This window comes from Diabrotica undecimpunctata, chromosome 2, assembly GCF_040954645.1.
Source record: "Diabrotica undecimpunctata isolate CICGRU chromosome 2, icDiaUnde3, whole genome shotgun sequence".
Classification (NCBI taxonomy): Eukaryota; Metazoa; Arthropoda; class Insecta; order Coleoptera; family Chrysomelidae; genus Diabrotica; species Diabrotica undecimpunctata.
Window position 1 is genome coordinate 15,691,970 of NC_092804.1, and position 13,258 is coordinate 15,705,227.

General features: G+C 33.7%; 1 protein-coding gene across 1 annotated transcript; it reads left to right on the plus strand.

Moving 5' to 3' along the window:
• The first annotated feature begins 384 nt into the window (after window positions 1–384).
• Window positions 385–4,988, plus strand: LOC140434232 (transcription factor A, mitochondrial-like). The gene is made up of 4 exons (XM_072522334.1): window positions 385–579; window positions 713–1,094; window positions 3,186–3,473; window positions 4,174–4,988. Exons 1-4 carry the CDS (start codon window positions 512–514, stop codon window positions 4,210–4,212), a joined length of 777 nt encoding a protein of 258 aa, XP_072378435.1. The 5' UTR covers window positions 385–511; the 3' UTR covers window positions 4,213–4,988.
• Window positions 4,989–13,258: the final 8,270 nt, after the last annotated feature.

A 13,258-nucleotide genomic window follows, 5' to 3' on the forward strand; every position in this document is an offset into this window, starting at 1 on the left:
GTACACAACAAAATCAAAAAAACGAATTGAAAAAACAAATGCAAAATACTTCATTGTATATTTTTATGCAGTACAGTATAAATAAATTGTTAATTAACTTAAAAGATTATATTGTAATCTATTGACCTTATTAAATGATATTTAATTAAAAATCCGTGTTTTACTTTTTAAGGATAGGATATTGGATTGTTTATTTGAATTAATTACAATAAATTTAAAATTTGCAAACCTTCATTATATGTGACCATACATACAGTAAGGTGCATTCACGGTTATAAACTGATATTATGGCAGTTGACATTGTGACTGTGAGCGTTCTTACAAGTTCTTGGTTCTATCAAAGAATATAGACGCATGCGTCTGTATTCTTTGGTTCTATCGTTCTATGTTCTATTTTTGATATCCAAACTTAACCTATACAGTGTGCGTTCAATTTTTTCATTGTGTTTGTCTATTTTTGTGGACGAATTATCTATATATGGATTAATTTCTTAAAAAGTTCAACAGGAATATGGCTGGTCAAGGATTTTTGTTAAAAACATTCAATGTTTTAAGTAGTAGAATTATATCTGTAAATAGGTAAAGAAACAATTATAACGGATTTATAGGCATGGAATTCGTTATAAAACCTTACGGAAGCATTTATATATTAATACTAATTTGTTAACAATTATTTTCCTCTATGTACTATTAAACTTTGTACGACTTTCAGGTTAAATGTGACAAATTTCGGAAACCCCACCAGGACTTTAAAAACAGACATTAAGGAAAGAATCAAATCTTTAAATATTCCTGAAAAGCCGAAGAAACCTTTAACACCTTATCTACAATTTCTGAATCAACGGCGAAATATTATAGTTAAGGAAAATCCCAATATAGGTCCCAAAGATGTATTAAGAAAACTCTCAGAAGAATGGAAACAGGTGTCTGAAGAACAAAAGGCTAAAATGAAGGAAAAGTTTCACGAAGAATCAGAGATGTATGATAAAAAAATATTAAAATTTAATACTGATTTAACTGAAGAACAGAGAGAAGTCTTACAACTAGCTAATAATGAAAAGAAAGAACAAAGAAAAAAAAGAAAGACTACGAAGGTATATTATACTATTAAATTTTATTCTTATATATCTTGTGATTTGTAAATTTATTATTATATTTTATTTGCAGTACTTAGTATGGAAGAAACTGCTGGTAATAGCTTCAATATTTACCAACTATTCTTTCAGGAATTTTTTTCCGCAATGTTTTTAAAATCTTTTAAGTAGTGTTTGTGTTATATACATGCAAGATCTTATAGGTCACAGAATGGAAACATCTATGGGGCTAATCAACTCCTTTGAAATCTTTTATTTATTGTTTATGTTTTGTAGACCTCAAGTTCCTGAATGGGCATAAGAATAAAAAAAGGTTAAATATATGGATTGAAGTTTGAAGTACCAGAAACTGAATTCACTACGAATTTTGACCAGGATGAACGGCTTGTGGAATGCAATTTTAGATTCCCTTGCCGAGTAATTTATCCAGCTGTTTGTTTCGCAAATTTTAGGAAACACAGTGGTTAAGATTTGAATTCGGTTTCACTAAGTAGAAATCGTTTGATTTCTCTTTTTGTTTTTAGATGGCGTAGTTACGTCCGTATATAGTTATTTTAATAACTATTGTCTAGGACGGGAGAGATTTTTGTTTTGGTTGAGAGCAGTGACTATACCGTTCTGAAGAGACCTAAGAAGGTCGAAGTACGTATCAGCGGTTGTTGCTGCACTGTATCAAAACAAAAATCTAATACCGTCATTCTGTTTTGTTATTTACTTCGTTTGAAGTTCCAGAAACTGAATTCACTACGAATTTTGACCAGGATGAACGGTTTGTGGAATGCAATTTTAGATTCCCTTGCCGAGTAATTTATCCAGCTGTTTGTTTCGCAAATTTTAGGAAACACAGTGGTTAAGATTTGAATTCGGTTTCGCTAAGTAGAAATCGTTTAATTTCTCTTTTTGTTTTTAGATGGCGTAGTTACGTCCGTATATAGTTATTTTAATAACTATTGTCTAGGACGGGAGAGATTTTTGTTTTGGTTCAGAGCAGTGACTATACCGTTCTGAAGAGACCTAAGAAGGTCGAAATACATATCAGCGGTTGTTGCTGCACTGTATCAAAACAAAAATCTAATACCATCATTCTGTTAAATATATATCTAACAATATATTTTATTTATTCTATTCTGCTCAATAGTATATATCTGTCTTTGTTTTTTGAGGTCATTACCTCTGGAGTAAGTGAAGGACACTTACTCCAGTGGTTGCAGATATTATACAGCATACCTGCTCAGGATCGATAGTGACAGGTTAAAATTGTATTCTCTACAAATACTCAAATCAATAAAGGTCACTTGGTATCAAAATTTTGCAAAAAGAGCAAAATATACCCTTTTCAGCCATTTAAAAACTTAATATTCAGGTTGCTGCCTGTTCTGATATACAAGTTCCCCTGAATATCACCTAGCATTAGCAGCTGATGTGGCATTTTAAAATAATTATATAGTCAATTTAAATATTTTTGATGCCTTTGATTTAAAACATAAACAATCTTTTTTTTCGTAGCTGGTTTAATTTTTAAGGTATCTTTGGAGACAGGCTAATAGTGGAGCTTTAGAAAATTACTCATCACCAAATAATTTCTTTTTATTTGACTTTCTATCATATGGGTGTTCAGAACAATCAAACAATAGTCTGCCATCATATGGTAATCACTCAGGATATGGAGCACTTAAGCTTTTTAAACCAATATTGGATAATTTGTAGTAGATAATATAAGGATTTTTTTCAACTTTTTAAATTTTTTGATATCTACTTTTTTTGTTTTGTTTATTTTAGAATAGTTCAACTTTTTAAATGTAATTTATATGCATTTTTTTATTTAGTTTTGTTATTTCAGAAAACTAATAGAAACGAGAGAAAAAAATTATTGTTTATAAATGGTTTTATTAATTTTTGCTGAACATTTCCCTACATCCTTCTGGATAATTTCTAGCAAAAATCTGGTATCTAAGAATGTCCAAATCTTTTATTTTCACATGTCCCGCCTGGAGTACCAATGCAAATTTACTATAAAATTACATAGCCATTCTTGACTTTGAAATTTTTGTTATCCAAGAAATATTTTTACTGCATGTATTTATTTTTCAGTTATTAAAAGAAACTCACAAACCCAAAAGACCACAAGGTCCTTATTTGTTATACCTCCAAGAACAGAGTAAAATCAGAAATGTTCCTCTTAATATCCTGATGAAAACTATAAAGAATGATTGGGCAGAGGTACCAGAAAGCCAGAAGGAGAAATTTAAAGCTCAATATGCTAAGGAAAATGAAAAATATGAATTAGAATTAGAAAAGTGGGAGAAGAGAATGATCAGTGAAGGCCATCCAGAATTAGTTAGAGCCAAGAGTAAAGTTCCAGAAGAGAGGCCATCTAGGGTAAGGTAGTTTATTACCAACTTTCAGGCTATGTATGTAATTATTGAAGTAAATGTCACAACTTCTATAATATTTCTTGTGATCTTAGTTTTTTTATTTTTTTGAAAAATCATTGGAAATATGTTTAATTGATCTTATTTAAATATTCTTATAGTCTTGGTAATATTTATTTTGAAAATACACAGAGCAATATATATGTCAAAACAAAGACAACAGCAAATATCAGAAATCCTGTTAAATATTCAAATTCATGAAGTCAATTAGCTTGTATGGTTCAATCTGCAACAGTCAAATTGTTAATTTTGGCATTACTCTAATGTCATGGTACAATTTATTACTTAATCTCCCAATAGGCCTTTTTCATATAACAAGCACATATGCAGCCGCCAAACAAATAATATCTATATTTTTTTATTCTAATTATTGATATCGATCATTCAAAAAAAATAATAGCTTCAGAACAATTTTTCAATGCTGCTAATATCCGTTATGATTGATACAGCTTTATGTAAATGAAAAAAAAACTAAATCATCTATAAGTCCATTATTAATGTAATAAGGAGAAAAAACATCATCCAATAAATGTATCAGAAACACTAAGGTCCTAATTCATCTGATAAGTATTTCAAAGTATTGAATGTTTTAAATCATGTGACGGAATATTTAATGAATAATTTGTTAACAAAAATCTTAATTTCAGATTCTAGACCTGAAGGGGAAGAAGCCTAGTAAACAATAGGAATTCGAGTGTCTTCACTCAGATTCATCTGCCGCCGCTGCGGGTGAAGACACGTTGTTTCACATTGAAACAAAGAAACAAACCGAATGTCTCGAAAATATGAATAAAAATCAACAAAACTCGATAAATTCAGAAAATAATCTCATCACAGGGGCCAATTCCCAAGGATCTAATTCTGAATATAATCATTTTAAAAGAAGCGAATCTATAAGAGACAATAAAGATCCTGAAAATTTAAGTTCTAGTTCTGTTTCTTTTGATCGGATAAATGAAGTGGCGGAGAAAACCAGTTCAAAGGCTAAATATTCCATTAAAGAGGAAGAAAAACCAATAGCTTCAGAGTTACCAGAAGTTAAGGAAGATAATCAAGTGAAAGAAGATAAAAAGGTTGGGCTGGTCAAAACATTTTGGAAGTTCTTCAAAAAATCCTAATTTAGATTGCGAAAAATTTAGTTTTTGTTTTTAGTTTTAAGTATTGGTGAGAAATGACGTGAAGATTTTTGTTTATTTTATCCTTAGATTAAAGATATATCTGTTTTATGATGTAAACGTGTTAAGGTTTTTTTAAATTTTTAAAAAAGATAACGTATTTTTAATGTTCTACTAAAAGTCACCCTTACTATAGTGGAAGAGAATTGATGGCCAAAAATCCTTATTCTATATACATCAAGTCTTCCCAGCAGCGAATATTCATTTAATTTCTTTGTTTAATAATTTTAAGTTTAAGATTTATGAGATAAGTTTGATAAATAAAAAATAAATGTGTGTTGTTATTACATTCTTTTTGATAAATGTCTTTTAGGCTACAATTATTAACTATGGTCAGGACTGTTACTAGGAACGGAAAAATTCTATAGAAAATCAGTACAAACTGGTTTCTCGGTGGTTTTTGGAGTCGCTGAACACTAATATATCGGCGATGGTCTTCCAAGGCACCTGTTGCGCAGGATGGGCCTCGTCTCTTTGAGTTTGTATCGAGTTTTTACAAAACTCTAGGAGAAAAGGGACTTCTTGGGTACCAGGTTATAATATTAGTGTTCAATGACTCCAAAACCCCCTGAGTAACAAGTTTGAACTGATTTTGTATTGAATTTCCACAAAACTCCAGAAGACGAGGTCCAGGTGCCTCGGGGACCATCGCCGTCATGATATTTTTGTTCAGTGGACCCAAACAAAAAATGCCGAGAAGTAATATTAAACTCATTTCCTTTGATCATTTCTGAATTATAAATTTTTTATCACTTCAAAATGCATTTCCTTGTTCAAGAAGACAGTTTTCATTTCTACATCATTTTTATTCACAAAATTTCCACACTCTTACGAATCAAATGCAACAAGTTTCATTGAGATTCATCCAATTGCAAAAATTGGGTAGGTTTTGGGCTTTTTACTGTTTTATTGAGTCACCATATAATATAATTTTGCAACTTATTTGTAATGTTCTATATTAAAGTAATAAATATAAATACAGCACAGGATGTTAACATAATCTACTAATAAGTTATAGGGGAAGGGTGTACAAAATGACATAGTGCTTGTATATATCTAAAATTCGTTGTTCAGGAGTGCTCAGAAACGAATATCTAGTTGTGGCGTGTCTGTATCAGTCAGAGTGGGAGCATGTTCGATTATTTTATTTTTGGCGTTAAATATTAAAATCTGCTGTAAGTTTTTAGTGCGATAAACCGGTAAGTTTAAATATTTATGATAAATTATGAGGATTATTGTTTTGTCAAAAATTGTCTTTCTTTAAATGAAGTTCATGTGGGGTAAAATGACATAGGGGTGTAGAGGGCAAAATGGCTTAGTATGTCATTTTACCCGTGGTACGGGTAAACGTACGAATTTGCCACTGTCAATTCCGTCTCTGCCACATTTGCATCATGCCTCTGGAAGTTGCTTCATGTGATCTTGTTGGGATTAAAAACGTTTGTGGTGAACCACTAGCCTTTTAAACTAGTTGTTCTTTTAGCGGTCCACTTTTTCTATGCTTGGCTCCAAAAAGCTTTTTCGGTTATCAGACATCTATAAAAAAATCGTAATTTATGATGCCTCTAAGAAATGTTTTTGACAATATAAAGCAGGCTTTTTTTTTAAAAGACCAAGAAGTTTTGAGAAACGTATTGTACTATTAATGTGTCTAAATATTTAACAACTTTTAATAAAAACTTTTGAAAATGAAAGATATTAAAATGCTATACTTCAATTAAATTATGTCTGTCTCTCTCCAATGGCGCTACAGCCCAAATCGGGACTTGGCCTCCTCCAAACTATGCCTCCAACCTTGTCGGTCCCGCGCCGATCTTCTTCAGGTTCTCACGTCTAGCAAATTTTGCGCGTCCGCTGCCACTTCATCCTCTCATGTTTTCCGTGGCTTTCCTTTGGTCTTGCGCCCTGCATTTTACTATCTAGGGCTCTTTTCCGAAATCTTTCTGTCTCCATTCTTACTACATGACCAGTCCAGCGAAGTCTCTAAAGTTTAACGAATTCTGAGATCGGTGTCTTTTTGAACAGTTGGCAGAGTTCATCTGGTTAGAGTTATACCTGGATCTCCATATTCCGTTTTCGTTAATAGGTCCAAATATCTTTCTTAGGACTTTTCTTTCGAAGACTTCCAGTTTTCTTTTTGTATCTTCTGTCATCACCCATGTCTCGCATCCATAACATACTATTGGTCTGATAATAGTTTTGTAGACCCTGATTTTCGATCTTGTAGAAGTGCAGTTTGAGCTCCTGGTCTATTTAGCGTCCTCACATTCCAACTTCCAAATGCATAGTCCATGTTTCGTAGCTTTAGTCGTTTCCGAAAGTTCCCCTTGTTCCTTAAATTAGTGTGTTTTTCCGGGAGTGGGTTGTTAGCCCACTGCCCAACCTTCCTCCTTTACCCGGGCTTAGGACCGGCAATGGTGACTCCTGAGCTACTCAATCCACCCATTAGTCACCACAGGCGGAGTTAGGAGTCCGTGTATGGAGAAGAGCAGCCACAGACAGACAAGGGTGGAGGCAAAAAATAAAGGAGGCCAAGGCTCATTTTGGGCTGTAGTGCCGTAGAAGGAGGAGGATTTTCGATCTCCAGTGTGTGTTTTTGGAGCGAAACACATGATTGAGTGAAAAATAAGCTTTGTTACCCTTTACTATTCTTCTTTGGATTTCTGGTTCTTCTGTTCCATCCGTGTTTAATGTAACTCCTAAATATGTGAAACTTTCTACCGTTTCAATATCGTCCTCTAATTCAACTGTGCGTCTGTTTCCCCTAGCTCTTGCCTGTGTTAACTTTTTTGTCTTTTGAATATTTATTTCTAGTCCGGTCTCTTTTGCCTTTGATTTTAATTGTGAATATATTTCTGCCGCCTCTTCTGTTCTGCGAGACATGATGCTGATATCATCGGCATAGGCGGCAATCTGTATTGATTTATTTGTTAGGAGATTACCTCTTCCTATATTCAGCTGTTTTATCACATATTCCAAGGTCAGATTGAATAGTGTCGGTGCCAGCCCGTCTCCTTGCTTTAATCCTTGGGCTATCGTAAAGTTTTCAGTGAGCTCATTTTGGACTCTGACAGTTGCTATTGACGAATCCATTGTTGTTTTTACCAGTCGGATGTATTTTTGGGGGATATTAAAGCTCTGCAATATTTGATATAACTTGTTCCTATTAATTGAGTCGTAGGCTTGTTTGAAATCTATGAATATGTTGTGGACGTCAATGTCGTATTCCCACGATTTGTTTCACTGTGAATAGTTGGTCAGTTGTAGATCTTCCTTGTCGGAAATCAGTTTGATATTCCCCGACAATATTTTCAGTTAGTCGTTGGAGTCGTTTGTTTAGTATGTAAGTAAAAATGTTTCTACGTCGTGCACAAGAGGGTTATGCCGCAATAATTTTCGCATTTCAGTTTATCCCCTTTTTTATAGATTGGGCATATAATCCCAGTTTTCCAATCATTAGGGATCTTTTCATCATTCCAAATCTTGTTCATGAGCACATGCATCATTTGTCCTACTAGGTGATCGCCACCTAATTTTAAATTATGTCTCACTCAATAAAAAAAATATATAAAGATGTTTTATTATTACTATTTTTATTTACATTCTAAATTCGCTACCACAATGTCGAAAGTTAGAAAATATTATATAAATTTTATTTAATCGCTCAAAAGTGAAATAGAATCAAATTAATGTATGTACTTACCTTTAATTTCTTCTGTCTCTGTAACCACAACACTATATGTAACAAATTTTTTCCATGTTTGCTACGTTCGTAAAATGCCACAAATTATCCTGCAGCATGCATTTATATTTTTTGACCACTGACGAGTATTTTCCTGAAAAATCCTCGACGCAGAGTAAAAAAAAAAAACAAAACAAAATATAATATATTCTCTTCTTAGGAGTATTAACTGGTTTCTTCTTCTTACGATGACTATCCGTTCCGGATGTTGGCGATCAACATGGCTATCCTAACTTTGCCTGCTGCTATTCTGAATAGTCCGGTTGTCGATGTATTAAACCACTTTCTCAGGTTTTGAAGCCAAGATATTCTTCTTCTCCCTGGTCCTCTCTTTCCAAATACCTTGCCCTGAAGAATGAGTTGCAACAAGCAACTTGATGGTGTTAATAATCTCGCATTCCTTGCCTATTCTACGTATGACCTCAACATTAGTCACACAATCCACCCATGAAATTCTTAAAATACGTCTGTAACACCACATCTCGAATGCCTCGAGTTTTCTTAAAGAAGCTTCGGAAAGTGTCCAGGCCTCTACTCCGTATAATAACGTAGAAAATACATAGCATCTAATGAGAGAGATTTTGGTAGCAAGTGGTAAATCGTGACTTCTGAAAAGAGACTTCATCATTATGAACGCCGATCTCGCTTTTCTTATGCGTTGTTTTATTTCACTGGAGTGATCCCATTGGCTGTTAATGTTGGTACCAAGGTATGTGTAGCTGTCCACTCTGTACCATGTACTTTGTTTTCTTCGTATTAAGATCAAGTCCTTGTTCTCTACTTATATCTGATATACGCGACATTATTCTTTGCAAACCGTCCAGACTATCTGCAAAAACTACTGCGTCGGTTATCGTATTAACTGGTTTGAAGAAATTTAATTAAATTTTTTTCTTAAATTCAGTCTTTCTGGTACTAGTACTACAGTAGAGGGTAAAAACTAACATCAAGAATCAGTATACCTAAATAAAACTCGTTTTTAAACAGATATGTATATTACATCCTTCCTTATACGCCCTGTATTTTTATAACATTTAATTACAACTAATGGGAAGTCTTTTGCTCAATATGCATTTTATACTAAGTTTATTATTTAAATACTGATTTGTAGCTTTTTCGAAGACAGCATAATATTATAATTTTCCCATCGGGAAAATAACTATAGGCCTATAAAAAATTTATTGAGAACCTACTTCCATTTAATATCAAGATAACAGATAGCTTCTCCTTTCCTTAATGTTAAGCACTTAAAAATTGTAGAAACGTAAAATAACTTGTTATAATATAGAACTGTTACAACCCAAGTATGTTAAATTCCCAGAAAGTAATGTGGACAAAAAACATATGGAAGAACATCTGTAATAAAAAAAAAACGGTTGCCTCTTTTCAGATTATCTGCAATGTTTATATACTATATATTATACCATACACTAGTATACTATAAATTTGACATATGGATCGGAAACATAGACCATCTCCAAGACATATAAAACCTCTTGCTCATATTTGAACGAAGAATCCTGACCGAGATAGAGCAGTTTCCTCTTTTTAATAGTCAGTACAACTTCATTTTATGTTTTTGTTTATCCTAACACCTCGACATTGGTGATACAAGTATAGAATTGAGCACATATCCTCGAGCATTTGTCAATAGCACAAACTCCTATAAATAATTAAAGCCAACTCTAGCTACTCTCAACCAACTTGAAATCACTAAACGTCTTCACGTGATCTATCTGCCAACTTCAACACTTATCGTACAGTTAATGTCCACAAATTTCAGACAAAAATCCGGAACACAAGTAATGGAGGACTAGATACCCGGTTACTACAACCAAGACTCTTTCAAAAAATCATCACTTAGTAATTACAAGTGTAAACAGATACTCTCAAAAAGATATCAAGACAGCCTAACCTAATCAGAATCCCCGTTCATTACAGTCGTCCAAATAATAGCCTGTGTTAGCAACATTCCGACCAATTTCGTAACAGTTGTCGTAGACTTTGAATCCAAATTCGTTTAAGCTCCCTCTAGCGGTATATATTGGAAGAAGAGAGACAAAAGAGTCCCTGTCCTTACTGCTTGAGATGCTGTCAGGATGGACATTTCAACAAAGAATGCATAGGAAAAATCACTATCTGTTTCAATTGCAGGCAACAATACAAATCATTCCCTTGTCCCATGGAAATGCTCCCAAATTGCCAAAGCAATCGTCCTGCTTTCCTAGATGTCCCACTAGAAAAGCATCACCTACCACATTCCAACAAACACAATCTTTAGAACCTCTAGAGAAACTCCCATACATGAAGTCGATTATTTACTATTTACATTATATCTATGATCATTTTCAATGCCTTGCCTGAAAACAGGAACGACGTCGCTCAACTCTGTAATAAGATTTCAAAACCAGATATGGTTACGCAATTTCTACATCAGGCTACAAAGGCTCTCGTCGAACCACGAATCATCAGGTCCGTATCCTGTTAATCCAGTACCTTTCACCTTACACATTGAAAACTGAGTGTCTCGCCATACTCATTAAGAGTTGCGTTTAGTCAAAGGACAGGGGGAGATTAGCTGTTTTCTCAATCTCATTGCACAACGATACATGTCCTAGGTGAGAATCTAGAAACAGTCACCCTCCGCGCGTTTAACTAAAGAAAGCTTAACAGCCATGCAACACCATCGCCTTTTTCTGGGCCTTTCCCTCGTATTCCATTCGACTTATTACAAAATTACTTCCTCAATACAATCTAAATTCGGATCCCATTCCTTGAAGAGGCTAATCACGAAAATTCTGCCTGATCTCCGATTGCGCCTTTGCCTTTATACAACTAGAGGGTAGAGTCGTCAACCGTTGTTGTATTCCTTCGACTTGTGGGGATTGTTGTTCTTCTTCTTCTTCAAGTTCCGCTCCTATCGGAGATTGGAAATCATTCTGGCAATTATAATTTTGTTGGTTACGCACCTGAATAGTTCAATTGAACTGCATCCAAACCATTCACGGAGATTGCGTAGCAACGAGATTTTACGTCTTCCTACGCTTCTTCTGCCTTTGATTTTACCCTGCATTATATTCCTTAGTAGTTCGTATTTTTCACCTCTCATGATGTGCCCCAAGTATTCCAATTTCCTTATTTTTATGGAATTTAAAACTTCGCATTGTTTTCCTAGTTGTTCGAGAACTTGTTCGTTTGTTTTGCGATCCATCCATGATATTTTCAAAATACGTCGGTAACACCACATTTCGAATGCTTCTAGGTTTTTAATGTTGGATTTTTTAAGTGTCCAAGCTTCAACCCCATATAAAAGGGTAGAGAAAATATAACATCGAAGCATTCTTATTCGGAGCGATATATTGATATCGCGATTACAAAAAAGTTTTCTCATTCTATTAAAAGTTGACCATGCAATTTCAATGCGGCATCATATTTCCTTTGTCTGATCAGTATCTTCTGTGATCCATGCTCCAAGGTATTTGTACGAAGATATTTGTTCAATTTCTGTATTATCTAGTACTAGCTTAACTTTGATGTTTTGTGCTTTTGTAAATATCATGAACTTGGTTTTCTTCAAATTTATTTTTAGTCCATAATCGTTGCAATATATATTTAGTTGTTCAGCGAGGTGTTGCAGTTCTTCTAGTGTTCCTGCCAGAAGGACGGTGTCGTTAGCATATCTTATGTTATTAAGTGGCTCACCGTTTATTATAAGGCCCTCACTGACTTCGGCAAGCGCTAATTCTGAGATGGCTTCACTGTATAAATTGAATAACAAGGGTGATAAAATACACCCTTGGCGGACCTCACAGCGAATCTGAATATCCTGGGTTAGTTCATTTTCAACTTTCACTTTTGCTGTTTGGTTCCAATAGAGGTTACATATGATTCTAATGTCTCTACACCACTTTCATCTCTTAGTTGACTAGTTTGAAGTGTTTTTCTCATTCCTGTTAATTCTCTAATTCTTTTATGCACGTTAAAAAAGTCATATTTTTTCTCAATTTCTTCTAGTTTTTGGCACTGCTCATGTAACATTCTCTCCTTAGCTTCTTTTGTATGTATTTGGATTGTTGTTACTGTGGGTCAAAGTTGTGTTCCAGATAGGGTGCAAAGAAGTATCTGTTTATATTTTCGGAAGGCCCTCATGATTTCTAGCGCTTCACGAATTTTTCTAAAATAAAAGTAAGTATATGTACGATTTTGCAAATGCAGAATATTTTGGAATACTGCCGAGTGAACACTTCCGCTGATGTTTTATACGTAGGCATAGGAAGAGAGAGGCAGTGGTATATCTTTGGGAGTAGACAGATATTTTTCTGAGTGGTCGGAAAATAATCCTGATGTATGGTTTGCTAGACACATGGATGTGTATGATTTAGAAGGAAATGTGTAATCTTTTGAATTGTGAACTATGAGTTTGATTCTATTGAAGATAGAAAAGTTGTTTTTTGAGTTTTTCTACTTTAGAAATAGAAATGGTTCAATAAATAGAAGAATATTTGAGGAAATGTTTTATATTAAAAAATACAAAAATAATCGTGTGGTCATTTTTTCAGAAGACAAAAACGTAAAAAAATTGTAGTAACTATTGTAAATTAATTCAAAATAAGAAGAAAGATATGCAGAAATTCTCCATGAATTTCTTTGTAAAAATTGAAAAGGGAAACTATCTGAATCAAAGACTCTATAAAATTATATAGCGGCAACTACACTGTTTTAACAAAAATATGACATGTCCAGTTTGTTAAAAATATTTATTAATTTAAGCGTTTATATTGCTAACAGTATATTTGTACAAACTGACTTGTTCAT

Coding starts and splice junctions, on each gene's coding strand:
- LOC140434232 (XM_072522334.1), top strand. CDS start 512: ATGGCTGGTCAAGGATTTTTGTTAAAAACATTCAATGTTTTAAGTAGT. Junction 580..712: donor AGAATTATATCTGTAAATAG/GTAAAGAAACAA, acceptor TACGACTTTCAG/GTTAAATGTGACAAATTTCG. Junction 1,095..3,185: donor AAAAAAGAAAGACTACGAAG/GTATATTATACT, acceptor TTTATTTTTCAG/TTATTAAAAGAAACTCACAA.